This window comes from Semicossyphus pulcher, unplaced genomic scaffold, assembly GCF_022749685.1.
Source record: "Semicossyphus pulcher isolate SPU_LCO1_2020_fin unplaced genomic scaffold, fSemPul1.0.p SCAF_14, whole genome shotgun sequence".
NCBI classification, from domain to species: Eukaryota; Metazoa; Chordata; class Actinopteri; order Labriformes; family Labridae; genus Semicossyphus; species Semicossyphus pulcher.
The window spans coordinates 1,912,434-1,925,632 of record NW_027211648.1 but is presented as its reverse complement, the minus strand read 5'-3'; the positions used below and the strand labels follow the sequence as shown (position 1 = coordinate 1,925,632).

At 45.7% G+C, this 13,199-nt stretch overlaps 1 protein-coding gene across 1 annotated transcript in view; it reads right to left on the bottom strand.

Annotated features, from left to right (window-relative positions):
• The window catches only part of trim9 (tripartite motif containing 9), a 49,911-nt gene that overhangs the window by 17,501 nt on the left and 19,211 nt on the right, over nucleotides 1-13,199 (bottom strand). Inside the window, exons 4-6 of the mRNA XM_069661530.1 lie at nucleotides 3,157-3,267; nucleotides 1,001-1,154; nucleotides 236-381 (exon numbers count right to left, since the gene is read on the bottom strand). Of these exons, the coding sequence (XP_069517631.1) occupies nucleotides 236-381; nucleotides 1,001-1,154; nucleotides 3,157-3,267 (411 nt within the window). The remainder of the gene's footprint in view (nucleotides 1-235; nucleotides 382-1,000; nucleotides 1,155-3,156; nucleotides 3,268-13,199) is intronic.

The following is a 13,199-nucleotide window of genomic DNA, read 5'->3' as shown; positions in this document are numbered from 1 at the left end:
GGTGTCCTCGCTGGCACCAGCTGAAGGAGCCTTTGTTGAGAGAGAGTGGGGGGTAGTGTTCTGTAAAGGTGAATTATGACTCTAACTGGGCCTGTTTTTGCACTTTTTCTCCTGTAATCTCACAAAGATCCAGCGTGTCGGTGCTGTAAAAGTCAAACTGTTTGCTTCATAATAAAGGGGACGGATAAATCCTGACCGGCAGAGACAAACAGAGTACCTGCAGAGGGAAACCCACCCTGAAAGGCCCCCCGTTCCCATCGTCCAGCTCCAGGATGTATCCGTCCACGGTGATGGTGGAGAGCGGTGGCTGTTTCCATGACAACGTGGCGCTGTTGTTCTGAGTGCAGCATTCCTCCAGCTGGAGCATGGGAGCAGCCGGGACTGAGAGAGGGAGGAGAAGAACCAGGCCATGTTACAGCTGAGATATGAGGAGACGTCGACACGTGCAATGTTCAATGTTCATCATATGAATTCAATTATGAATAAATATATGAATGTTTAATCTTTCCAGTCATGAACACAAACACTGAACCTTCTGAGTAACGTACAGAAGCGCTCATCAAACACAACCTGTGTGTACAGAACTGCACAAAGCAACACACACGTCTGCACACGGCCAGGTCAGATTGCTTCTGAATTTATTTTCATGTTTACAAAATAAATATGTGAACGGAGATGACGTAAAGGTCGAATGTGAGTCCCTACTGCAACAGCAAACTCAAAGGAAGAAGACCTTCTCTGAAACTAAACTCTGTTCGTGTCCATAATACATCCAGTAAGATGCTACATACAGGATTACAGGGTCGGGGATGAGTGTGTGAGTTAGTTGTGTGTTCAAAGGAAAGGAAAACTCTTTCTCAACTCAGAGACGACTGCAGAACAGCTCCGTCATGGGGTTAGGAACATTTCTATGGAGACCTTAGATCTGAAGAGGCTCAAACTCCCGGAGATAAAATAAAAAAGCAGCCCACTCTTGCTTTAATCCCTCAGGCGTCTGTACCTTTCATCTGGACAAAGTCCAGCTGGTGGATGGTCTGCAGGAGGGGTCCACTGTCCAGGGTGAGGTCAAAGTCGCTGGTCATCCTGGGGGTGAGAGTTCCCTTCCCCCACTGACCCTCTGTCATGTGGACCCTCCGGATCAAAGCGTCCGAGATCTGAGAGCAACGTCAGATAAATTCATTCAGAATGAAAACTCTGATCATCTCCACAATATCATCCTGTTCTCCTGAACGACACATACAATTTGTATTTTTATAATTACTAAATAAGAAATCATAATTCAGACTTCTTTGTTCAACATGTAGAAAGAACATTTTTCTCGATGGGTTCAGAAGTGACATTTCCCTTTTTTAGTCCCAAATCCTTTTTTCCAGATTAATTACCAGCAAATGTTGCAAAACATAAAAACCTGCTTTCCCCTGATGATAAAAACCCTGCACAAACACTGAAACACTGGGATGCTGTACTCGCTCATCCTGTCAGAGGGACTGAGGTGTTTTTGACCACCAAACTGTTGAACGTCAAAGATGTCAGGTCATTTTGAGTTTAACGAGGGAAAGCCGTCAAACGAACTGCGGCATGAATCATCGTTTCACGTGTGGATTCACGTAGAAGTAAAGTCAACTTTATCTAAAACTCAGTCACTAAATTTACTGCTGAAAGAATCAAAATGTTTGAATAGTTTAGCTTTTAAAGCAGAAAATCCTCTCAGCTTCGTTTTCTGGCTGTTCTGTTGAACAATGGATCACTCCACCCAACCTGGAGGCGAGGAGCCGAGCGCACCAGCTGGGCATAAAGAAATATGCCTCATCTCCTAGCTACGACCGACTTCATGATACCAATTTACACCGAGTGCACCAAGCTGACACTGGTCATAGCTGCGTCTGGTCTTATAATGAGCGTCCACGTGAACACTCGCTAAGCGCTGAATGTGCAACACAAACAGGGCATCAGGTGCACACGGCGTCATTTAAAGTCTGTCGTGACTTTCAGCTCTAGGCCGGACGTAACGTTACACGCAGGCGTACGCCCAGCTGGTGCACTCGGCTCCAGGAGCCCCCGGCTACAACACAAAGCTGAGGGATTACAGGATGATTAACAGAAAGAAAGAACACCTATGTCTGCTACGCCAAATGTATGCTGTACAGTGCTTTAAAACAAATAAATAAAAGAGAATTATATACCACATATAAAGCTACTGAGACAAGACATGAACGAAACACAAAGCAAAATAAGAAGAGGCGCAAAAATAGGATTTAAAAAGATCAAACGAGAAAATACAATGAGACAGATTTGGCAGTAGTGCAGTGGAAGATATGATTAAAGAAAACTAAATGCAACTCAATGAAAGGAAAGAACTTTCTTCCTCCTCCAGCTCGGTTTTGACTTCTCATTAAGAAGGCCTGAAACCAGACTGAGAGGTCGGCTGGAGCAGCAGCATTCAGTGCTTTATGCTGGTCACTTCTCACCCTTACTGGTTAACGTCTTGGCGAGCTTTGGAGCACACATGGTCGGCACAGATGGCGTCATTGTGTTGACTTTTTAAAAAAGTTTTTTGGCACCTTTTTGCTCTGCGTAAGTCCGCCCTGCAGGTGACTCATGCAGCGTTTACTCTGTCATTCTGGATGTTACGGAGCAGAGGTGGAGCAGCAGTGACCAGAGGGTAAATAATGGTTTATGCTTGTGTCATGTGATATATTTTGTCTGTTTATTCAACTCCATGCACTGGCGTAGTTTGACCACCAGGGGTCTCTGTTTTGCTCATGTTTTAGGAGACATGTTGTTGTAATGCAGACTGAATGCGTTTCTGCAAATAGCTCTTGGCTAGTAATGTGCACACTGTGTGAAATACATCCTGTGATGTGATATGAGGTTTGTATTAAGAAAAGAATGAAATCACACAGGGCTGTTGTGCATTGCTGAGGGAGCACACGTGCAGGAAGAATGACCAGAAGGCAAATAAAGGTTTATGTTGCGTTCTGCAGAAGCACATACATGCTGGGAAAGAATGTTTTGACTGTAGCACAGACATGTAAGGAAACATTGCTTCATGTGAAGGCGTCACAATCGGAAAAGGTGGGAAGCTCTGGGAAAGACTTGGCAGTCCTCAGTTGTTGTAACTTTGGACATGAAAGCTTCAGTAGAGGATCACTGTACCTGCAGGAATCCACTGGGGTCGTTCTCCTTGATGACCTCCAGACAGTACTCCATCAGCCCCGTGGTCTGACGCAGCTTCACCGTACAGTGCGAGATCTGATCCCGAACCACCTGGAGAAAAGGGCAAAAAAAGAAGAAGAAACAGTCGTAAGGGAGTCAAGTTTTGCAAGTCTAATGCACTTACACAACAACAACAACAAGCACACAGAAGATAATCAGATGTAAATCATCGCCCTTTTCCTGTCATCAGCTACGGAGCGGGTAAAATGCACAACGATGTTTTAATTAAGAAAACGAGTGCTGTAGAGTATAAATAGGACTGAGGAAGGAATGAGCAAAAACAGAGGGCAGCAAATAAGCAAGAATAAATGAGGGAAAAAGAGACAAAGGACAGAAGAGGAGAGAAATAAAGGAAAGAGGAGAGAGATAGAGGCGAAGAGGCGTCACTGAAATTACACGAAAGGGCAAAGAAAGAGAAGAAGGATGAAAGGAAGGAGACTGGAAAGTGTGGATTAAACCAGGCTGTTAATGGATGAAGAGAAGCGACCAGGTTTGTGAAAGTGTTCGATGTTTCCCTTCTGTCGGCTCGCACACAGATTAAGGGAGGAAGAGGATTCTGTCGGGACATCCTCATCCGATCCTGTTGTTGACGTTAACGGAAGGAAAGTGACATTTTGTTTTCACACGCCGGCCGCGTGAACAGCCGTCAGCACGGCCGTATACATCAGAGATGAGACAAGATGATCTAAACTGGTGATTCTGTTGTTGTCTCAGGAGACGCAAAATACAACAGGGACTTTTATCGCTGCCCTCTCTGTAGTCAGAATTGATCTTCCCGTCATCTGTCCCTCTACGTAGAAATGTAGAGTGCCTCAAGGAGTTCAAGTATCTCGGGGTCTTGTTCACGAGTGAGATTGACAGACGGATCGGTACAGCGTCGGCAGTAATACGGGCGTTGTACTGGACTGTCGTGGTGAACAGGGAGCTGAGCCTGAAGACAAAGCTCTTAATTTACCAGTCGATCTACGTTCCAACCCTCACCCGTGGTCATGAGCTTTGGGTAGTGACTGAAAGAATGAGATCGTGGATACAAGCGGCCGAATGAGTTTCCTCTGCAGGGTGTCTGGGCTCAGCCTTAGAGGATAAGGAGCTCAGACATCCCGAGGGAGCTCGGAGTAGAGCCGCTACTCCTTCACATCGAAAGGAGCCAGTTGAGGTGGTTCTGGCATCAGGTTAGGATGCCTCCTGGGCGCCTTCCGTTGGAGGAGTCCCCAGGGCAGATCCAGAGCTCGCTGGAGGGATTATATATCCCGTCTGGCCTGGGAACGTCTCGGGATCCCCCAGGAGGAGCTGGAAAGGGAGAGTGACGACTGGGTCACCTTGCTAAGCCTGCTGCCACCACGACACGGCCCCGGATAAGTGGAAGAAAATGGATGGATGGACATAAAAATACAGAATCTGTAGGACCGAGTTTTGGTACGGGAAGTATTCTGGTTTCTGTTTGTAGTTTGTCCAAGTAATATTGACCAATCAAGGATCAGCATGCTTTGGCGTATGCAGGAAAAACAGTCTGTGTGCAAAACATAAGCAAGCAGAACGACATCCCGGCTCCTATCACCGGTCAGACGATGGTTTATTAATCTCTCCATAAACAGACATCTGTGTGTAAGTGCAGCTAAAAATCTGTTTCAGATCAAAAATTCAACTTGAGCAACAAATCTTCTTGACACAAAAGCCAATCAGCGTTTAGATTTCCCGCCTTCCTTGAACGCAACAGGAATGATGGACCCTTGTCATTTTAAAGTCGTTTTCTTCTCCTCTTGAGGACAGACCTGACAAAGCTTCATTTGGACTTTTTACCAATCTGCAATCTGCACCCCAATCTTATTTATTTTGCATCGCATTTGATCTGAACACATGGCCGCTTCTCGAGCTGCTAATTGGACTGTAAACAATGCAGAACACGGGAAAGGAAGTCCTGGCTGGAAGTCGTTTATCGCTAATCGCTGGCTGCACCAGAAATACCGAGAAGTTTGCCGTAACTCCAAGAAGATATATCTTCAGACGATGGCCGATAGCGTCCGAGACTTATGTTCCCATAACGTGATCTAAACACGGCGGCACAGTGGTGCGGCGGTTAGCTCTGTCGCCTCACAGCAAGAAGGTTCCTGGTTCAAATCCGGGGTTCTGCATGTTCTTCCTGTGCATGTGTGGGTTCTCTCTGAGTACGCCAGCTTCCTCCCAAAGACTAAGCACATGCTCTTTAGACAAATTGGTGACCGTAGTGCTAATGATTGTCCGTCTCTATGCGTCAGCCCTGTGATTGACTAGAGACCAGGGTGTAACCCCGCCTCTCGCCCAATGACAGCTGCGATCGGCTCCTAACAGGGTCAGCGGTATAGAATATGGATGGATGATCTGAACACAAGGGGACAGTTATGAATCGTCACAAACAGCACAAGCTATTTGATTGATTTGATCGAATATGTGATAGAGGCGACGTGGGAGATTCTCTCTCTACCTCTGGCACAACTGATGTCCACAGAGCCTCCTCGCAACACTGTGAAATAAATGGAGGTGCTGGACCGCCGGTTGCTAGGTAACAGAAACTTCGCTGCTGCTGTCTGAGGGGATGGAGGCTGAATGGAGAGGAAAATCCTCTCTGCAGCCGCTCCAAGGCCGACAGTATGTACACGAAGATGATTTACAGATGACTGCAGTCACAGAGCATCAATATGCAAGTGTTGTACCACAGGCACATAACAAACAGTGAAGACCTGCACATCAGAGCTTAATCAGTGTATAGTGTGAAGAATGACTGTGAGAGGCGAGCTTTAAAGAGGCTTTAATCAGAGCCAGATTTCAGGATCATGCTCTGAATAGCATCAATGGGCAATATGGATAATACATGTTATGACGAATGGCCAGGTGTCGATGTGACATGCATCAAGGACCTGATATGCTGCTGTTTAAACAGACGTAAAGCTCTCTCACATTCACAAGGTCTAATGTTTGCATGTACAACATATTTCATCTGATCTATTCTGTTCATGTTTCAGCACCATGGACAGAGAGTGGAGACCTTTAATCATTATCAATGCATACGTGCAAAAGCTGCAGTTCCTCTGGTGTCCACTTGAGGCTGTCTCCAGCAGTGAGTCAGTCCCCATAGAGCCCCATGTTAAACTTTACAGCAGAAATAAACATGTTTACAGCCTGGTACAAAAAACTGTTTGGGTCTCTATCGCTCATTTCTCTCTTCATGACAACTGTACGGGGAGAATCTTTATACAGCTCACCTGTTTACATTATATTAAGGCTTAAAGTGATGCAGCATTAGGGGCGTGGCCTCTTTGAGTGCCGTTTGTTTGTGATATTTACGAAGTCCATGCTCCAGTTTTCTCCACGAGTCAAAGTATTCACAGACACCAGGGTAGTGACTGGGATGAATATTCGTGCACTCGAGTACTCGTTGTTGACGTCATTATTTGAGTAACATTACACTACTCGTGCACCTGCGCATGCGTTGTTTTCGGCTTCAAGTATTTTAGCCTCGGAACAAACACACTTTAAGTAAACAAGTTTTCCCCCTTTTCATTGCTGTAATCAGTCAATCAGAGGTAGTCGACCCTCATCCCATCTCATACAGTCTCATTCCGGCTCTGATGGGTCGCTCTATATTTCTCTGGCTGAGCTCCAAAGCGTCCCTGCTGTGTCACGCCTGGAACATCCACAGCCCTGCAGCGGCCTGGCAGCGCTCCAGGAAGAGTTTCTCACTGCTGTCGCTGTCTGTTCAACAATCAGAGTGGCTGTCCTTCCTCTGCACGCAGCCAGAATCACAATCCCTCTATTCACAGAGGACAATGCATGTGGAGGGGTTTTACTTCAGATATTCACGCAACTTTCCTCCTGGCTTTCCTTCCTGTTTTCTCTGAGACTCGATGCTCACTGCTTCTCTCATCGTTGCAGCCATCTTTTCCTGAAATCTGCTTTATAAATCAGCTTTGGAATAAGAAATAAAAGCCGCCACAGGCAACATCGCTCTGCCAGCTGATCCGCAGATAGTCAGCGTGGGGAAGAGTCTGAATTTAACACAGCATGAAGAGACAGCAGCAGCTTGAGGAAATTTAGCATCTTGAAGAGAGTAGAGTTTTTCCAGGATACCAGGATCAGAGCTGCATCCAGTACTGTGTTCATTGTAAGAGAGACATTAACTAAGAGCAGGACAGTGGTTGAGGGCAGAGCCGTCTGTGTAAGTGGGCCACAGTTTCTGCAGCAGCAGAGATGAGCGAGGGGAGCTCAGGGGGGGAAACTAACTCCGTCCTCACAGACATATGTGGCTGTCATGGTGATTAAGCACATCGTCACACGGAGTCACGGCAGCTCAAAGACAATCCCAAACACGGAGAGGGCAAACTGATGCTCAGAGATCTGAAAACATACAGCGGCATGTTTCTTTACAGTTAGCGTTCATGTTTGGAGCAGCAGGTTTTCATGACATTTCTTTATCCCCGGACTCAGCTGAGAAAGGTTTGTTCAAAGACGATTGTGATTTTTCATTTACAGCATAATATGTTTTTTTCAAGTACAGACGCAGCTCTCAGCAAAGACTCAAGAGCATCGTGTCCAGTTATTCTGCAGACATGAGTCCTTTAATGTCCGTTTACTGCAACCTAAAAACATAAATATAACGTAGAAACATCCAGCAGAAAAAGCAAGAGAGGGGAAAAGAACCCTTCACAGTTAAACTAAAATATCAACACACTTTGGCAGTAAGGGGGCAGAAAAGCTCAGTCAGGTGAGGCGTTAGCGTTCACCTTGTCTCACTGCACTTTGATGGAAATGTGCAGTTTAATATGAATTATAACAACTGAGGAGGCTGATTTTCATAAAGACCTCCTGCAGGTAAAATCCAGAGTTTAACCCTGTAAACATCTCCATGTGGTGTTCTTCATGTGCTACAAGACACATCAGGGACAACATCAGCATCATCTCCATGGCTGGGCCTGTCTGCTTTTAAACTGCAGTGTACCAAGGACAGGCTGAACAACACGTTTTTAGATTGGCAGGTTTGAGACGTCACAAACCTGAGGAGCCAATCCCGTTAAAGGACGGGGTGACGCTATGCATATCATTATGTGTAACCTATGGCGACCACTTCAGCGATGCGTGAATCGTCCTTTTTGCGAACTCACTACTGATTACTAACGTTAACGTTACTACTACTGATTACTACATTTCAAGCTAGCTAAGTTTCAACAAGTTGCAAACGATGGCAGAGACGTGTTTTATTTTAACGACGGAGGGGGCGGTTGGAAATTTGCATAGTGGGCGGGGCCTATGCAGATTCAGGGATTTTTAATGAGGGAGAAGGAGGAGATGCTGTAATTAAACGTGTTTTGAAGAAAAAAAATATCCATAAGATAATAAGACACAACTTATCATTTCAAGCAGAGCTTCTAATATGTCTTAAAACATGACTGGAGCACGTTCAAAATGTAGAATATAAAGTTTTTAGCCAAAGACAAGATAATAATTTGGGGTCAAATGATTGATTTCTTTATAAAGTTGCCGTGTAATTAATGTCCTGCAAGTGGGTCATTATTGCAGGACAAACCCTAACATGCTGTACGCCAGCCTTTAATTAATCCTGTTGTTTGAAGAGGAGCTTCAAAAGTTTGTGCATTCACAGCAGATTCACTTTCCTAACAACTGATTTTAGAATTAAACCTGTAATTTATTTTTGCCCACTTGTGGGCAGCGAAAAGGAGCTGTGAAGAGCGTTGGGTAACGTTACTTTTGAAAGTAACCCGTTATGTTGCTGCATTACCTCCTGAGAAATGTAACGTGTTGTTACTTTTGCATTAACAAAAATTAAGAAAACCCCCCTCTGCTACTTGTTCAGCTGCTAGTCTCGACATGTGTCTGTCCACTGATTTGTGCACCAGCAGGAACTTTGTAGCAGGCTTTTTAATGCTTTTGAAAATGAAATTCAAGCCTGCTATGGTGCAAAATGACGAGAGAGTGAACAAATCTGTTCGTACAAAACAAAATAATTGGTTCAGAGTTACTGCAAAGCTTTTTAGGTGATCATTCTGATTCTATGATTGTTTGATTCATTACTATAAGAATATTTATTGCAGCAGCTTTAAGATGATTTACACAAACACAACAATGATGCACCAGCACTGACAGGAAACGAGGCAGAATCTATCCAGCATCTCATCAGCTGCACACGCTGCACTGTGAGCGAGTCTGTAGGACCTGCTGCCTCTTTGTGAAATAAATCATCTCCTTCTGTTTGTGTTATTAGGCCACTGCGGCACTGCAGTCTCCTAACCTGTCCCTTTACAGCAGCACAGGCGAATAGGTAGCACCCAGGTGTAACAGGGTAAGTGAGGACAGAGGGTTGTCAGAGGAAGAGAAGAGAAGAGGGGAAACGGTTGGAGGCAAAAGAGGAGAGGAAGACGGAAGAAATACGAGAGGAGAAACACTGAATCAAACTGCTGTCAGGATGATTAAAATGATTAAAGTCACTTCCTGCTGAGTCGTGCATGATGCACGCTGCAGTGACGCTCAGAGAAAGTGACAAGTGTAATGTCCACAGACGCTCAGCTGTCCGCGAGGATCAATGCCCCGTCTGTTTGACATTCATGTTTCTCACACGCAGAGAAATAAGAAGTGAGTTGAGCTTCACGTCTGCGAAACAAAACAGGAAACTCGGTGTTGAAAGAGGACGAGGGGACAGACTATAATCAGTCATTCGTTTTCTAACTGTGTCACTGCTTAGTCCATAAAATAATTAGAATGATGCCCATAGTGCTCTAAACAATACAGATGGATAACCTGCTGTCAGTCAATCCAGCAGCAGTCTTAATATTTCATGTTCATCTCCTCTGCAGCAGATCAGAGCAGCAACAACAACATTGATCATTCGATGCCTCTGTTGTTCTTCAAACGTCCTCCGTCCATCTCACAGCCCTCTGTCCTCACTCACTCCTAACTGCTGTAGTTTTTGAAAGAGTGGCACCCCGGGGAGCAGGGATCCCCCGGAGCAACTCTCTCAGTCGGATGACGAGGACTCATCAGGGAGGTGGGTGAAAAATCACTACAGTGAAACAAAAATAGCCCCGGTGCTGCTGTGCTCATTAAACGACCCGGGCCGGGTGTCCAGAGGACGAAGCATCGGTGGCAGACGGTGGAAGAAGAGTCAGACTGACTCGGTTTGTGATTCACTTTGTGTTTCTCTGATCCGTTCTCAGCTGACTCTCTGAGCTCACATCTCCCACATGAAACACAGTGAGAGGGACTGACAGCAGAGCCAGCGAGCCTCCGTTTGATCATGTTTAATCAAGTCTCCACGTTACTTTAAACACTCGTGCTCCGCTTCGCTTAAAGACCAGAGAAGAAAAAAGCAACTTGTTGGTTTGTGTAGAGATTAAACTAATAAGGTATAAGGCAGGGCTGCACGATGCTGCAGTGGTTACAGCTTACGCCTCGCAGCTAGAAGGTTCCTGGTTTGAACCCCGGTTCGGACATAGTGGGCCTTTGTGTGTGGAGTCTGCATGTTCTCCCCGCGCACGCGTAGGCTCCCTCTTGGTACGCCGGCTTCCTGCCACAGTCCAAACACATGCTCGTTAGGTTCATTGGTGACTCTGAAATTGCCCGTAGGTGTGAATGTGAGCGTGAAAAGGTTGTCTGTCTCTGCGTGTCAGCCCTGTGATTGACAGGTGATCTGTCCAGGTGTAACACCGCCTCTGGCCCAATGACAGCTGGAATAGGCTCCAGCCCCCCCTGCGACCCTGAACACAAGCGGTGTAGATGATGGCTGGATGGCATAACGCTTGACTGAGGTTTACAGATGTTGGTAGGCGGCAGGTTAGCCTCGATGCTAAGCTAAGCTAACTGTCTTCTGGTCGTAGCTTCATATGAACAGACATGAGAGAGGAGTATGTCTTCAGCTCATAATAACAACCTAAAAGATCACAAAATCCCTTTTAAGTCTCTGATGATGCATTCAGGTGGTTGTGGAAAGCTCAGAAATCTGAGACCTCCAATGCAAAACATCACATCATTCATGTTTTCTATATTTTATCATCATGTGCTTTATTCAGTATCATATGTCCCATGTGCAGAGGCTATAGTCCTCGATGCAGCGGCTCCGGGTACGACTCCCACCCTGCGTGTCATCCTCACTCTCTCTTCCCGTTTCCGACACTATCCACTGTCCTCTCTACAAATAAATAAATAAAGGCATAAAAGGCCAAAAAAACTGTCGTTAAAAAAGAAAAATTAGCCTCCGAAAAGTTCCATGAAAATATATTATCATCACTTCCCTACACACGGGTCTGTATGTGACTGACTGACGGTACTTTCACAGAGTTGCGACATTGCAATGGTGGATCATGGACCATATTGCTCCGTTGACGCGACTCTCTGTCTGTACGGCTCTGGATACTTTGTTCAGGGAGGAGGCGGGGCTGCTCCTCCGCTGCTCGTCTGCTGGCCTCGCCTACGTCCGCGGCGCGCACCTGCTTGCAAACACATTGTCATCGGCCTCATAAGGACAGTCCTTGTAACACATTGCCCACAAAGGCTCACATTGACCGGCAGTCAGCCACATACGAGGTTTTGACCTCGTCTTGTTTTACATGGGGTTCACAACAAAAGCTCTGGATATTGCAAGCAGCCTGCAGACGCAAAAAGGCTGTTATGGATAAAATTGGACGGGGGACATGGGCTTGATCAAAGCACGTCCAACAGCAGCAGTGACGGGCAGCACAACACTTTTTTTTACCTATGGAGGCTTCAAAGAGAGCGATGTAACAGCTTTTCTAGATTTGTACCTTCACAAAAAGAATCTCTGCAGGGATCCTTTCTGTAGTGTTGTCAGACACTTAGAATTAGATCTGAAACTGTCAGTGGGAAAAACAAGAACTTTGAGTTGGCTACCTGATAGTGATAGAGACCCAGTGGTATGTAGAAATAAGATATATAATTCCCTTTTAATCCAAAATGTAAAAGAGATTTAGTATCCGCCCTCCAGAAATACACATTGCTAGTTAGGAGAAGATTTTGAAGCAACATTTAGGATGATAAAATACAGCAGACACTGAATCCTCTCTGAGTGGGAGCAGCTTCTCTCTCGCTCAGTGCCGTCTCTCTAAGCAAACACATGGGTCAGTCCTTGTGCAGGAACCTGACTCATCTTTTAAAGGACTACTTCTCGCCTCCGCAGCTTCACACAACAAGCTCAACATGTGCCAGTAACCATGGCAACTGGGATGTGGCGTCAGCCAGCAGGACCAGAGGACAGCAGCAGGAAGCTCTGCAGGAGATGCCAAGTCGGCTGCAAAAGCCCGTTTTTATATGATCTTCTCTACACTTTTTGTTGTTTCATGTGTCTGAGTCAGCAGGATCAATCAGGGCGCTTCATTAGAGCCTCAATCAGACATTTAAAATGCAGAGCTGGCATTCTGTTTTATGCCACAAAGGACTTTGTATTGGGAAATGAATGAATGAATGAAAAAGCCTGAGATGAGTGGTGGTTGCTGACTGGAGTTTCATATTTATTCAACTAAAGAAGCCAAGAGAGCTTGTGGAACATATTGGACTCGCTGCTCGCTCTCGCCGAGTGAACAACACATTCTAGGTAACTTAAAATAACCGGCGTTCTAATCAATACGGCCCTCCATCTTCCATGCAGGGAAAGGCAACAACATCCTGCGCCTATGTCAGGGCTACCACACATAAATCATTATCAGAGTGTAAAAACAGTGTGTGAGACGTGTTGGACGGTCTGTTGGTCCAATAAAGCGCACACAGATTATCTGTCTGATATTTACATGAACAAATCTCCAAAAGGCTCCAACAGCACCAACACGGCCCAGAGGTTACGTTCAGTGACTGAGTTAGCTGAGGGGACACCTAGCAGACAGCTAGCAGCTCCCAGCTGTCACTCAAAGAGGCCACGCCCCTAATGCTGCATCACTTTAAGCCTTAATATAATGTAAACAGGTGAGTTGTATAAAGATTCAAATCTG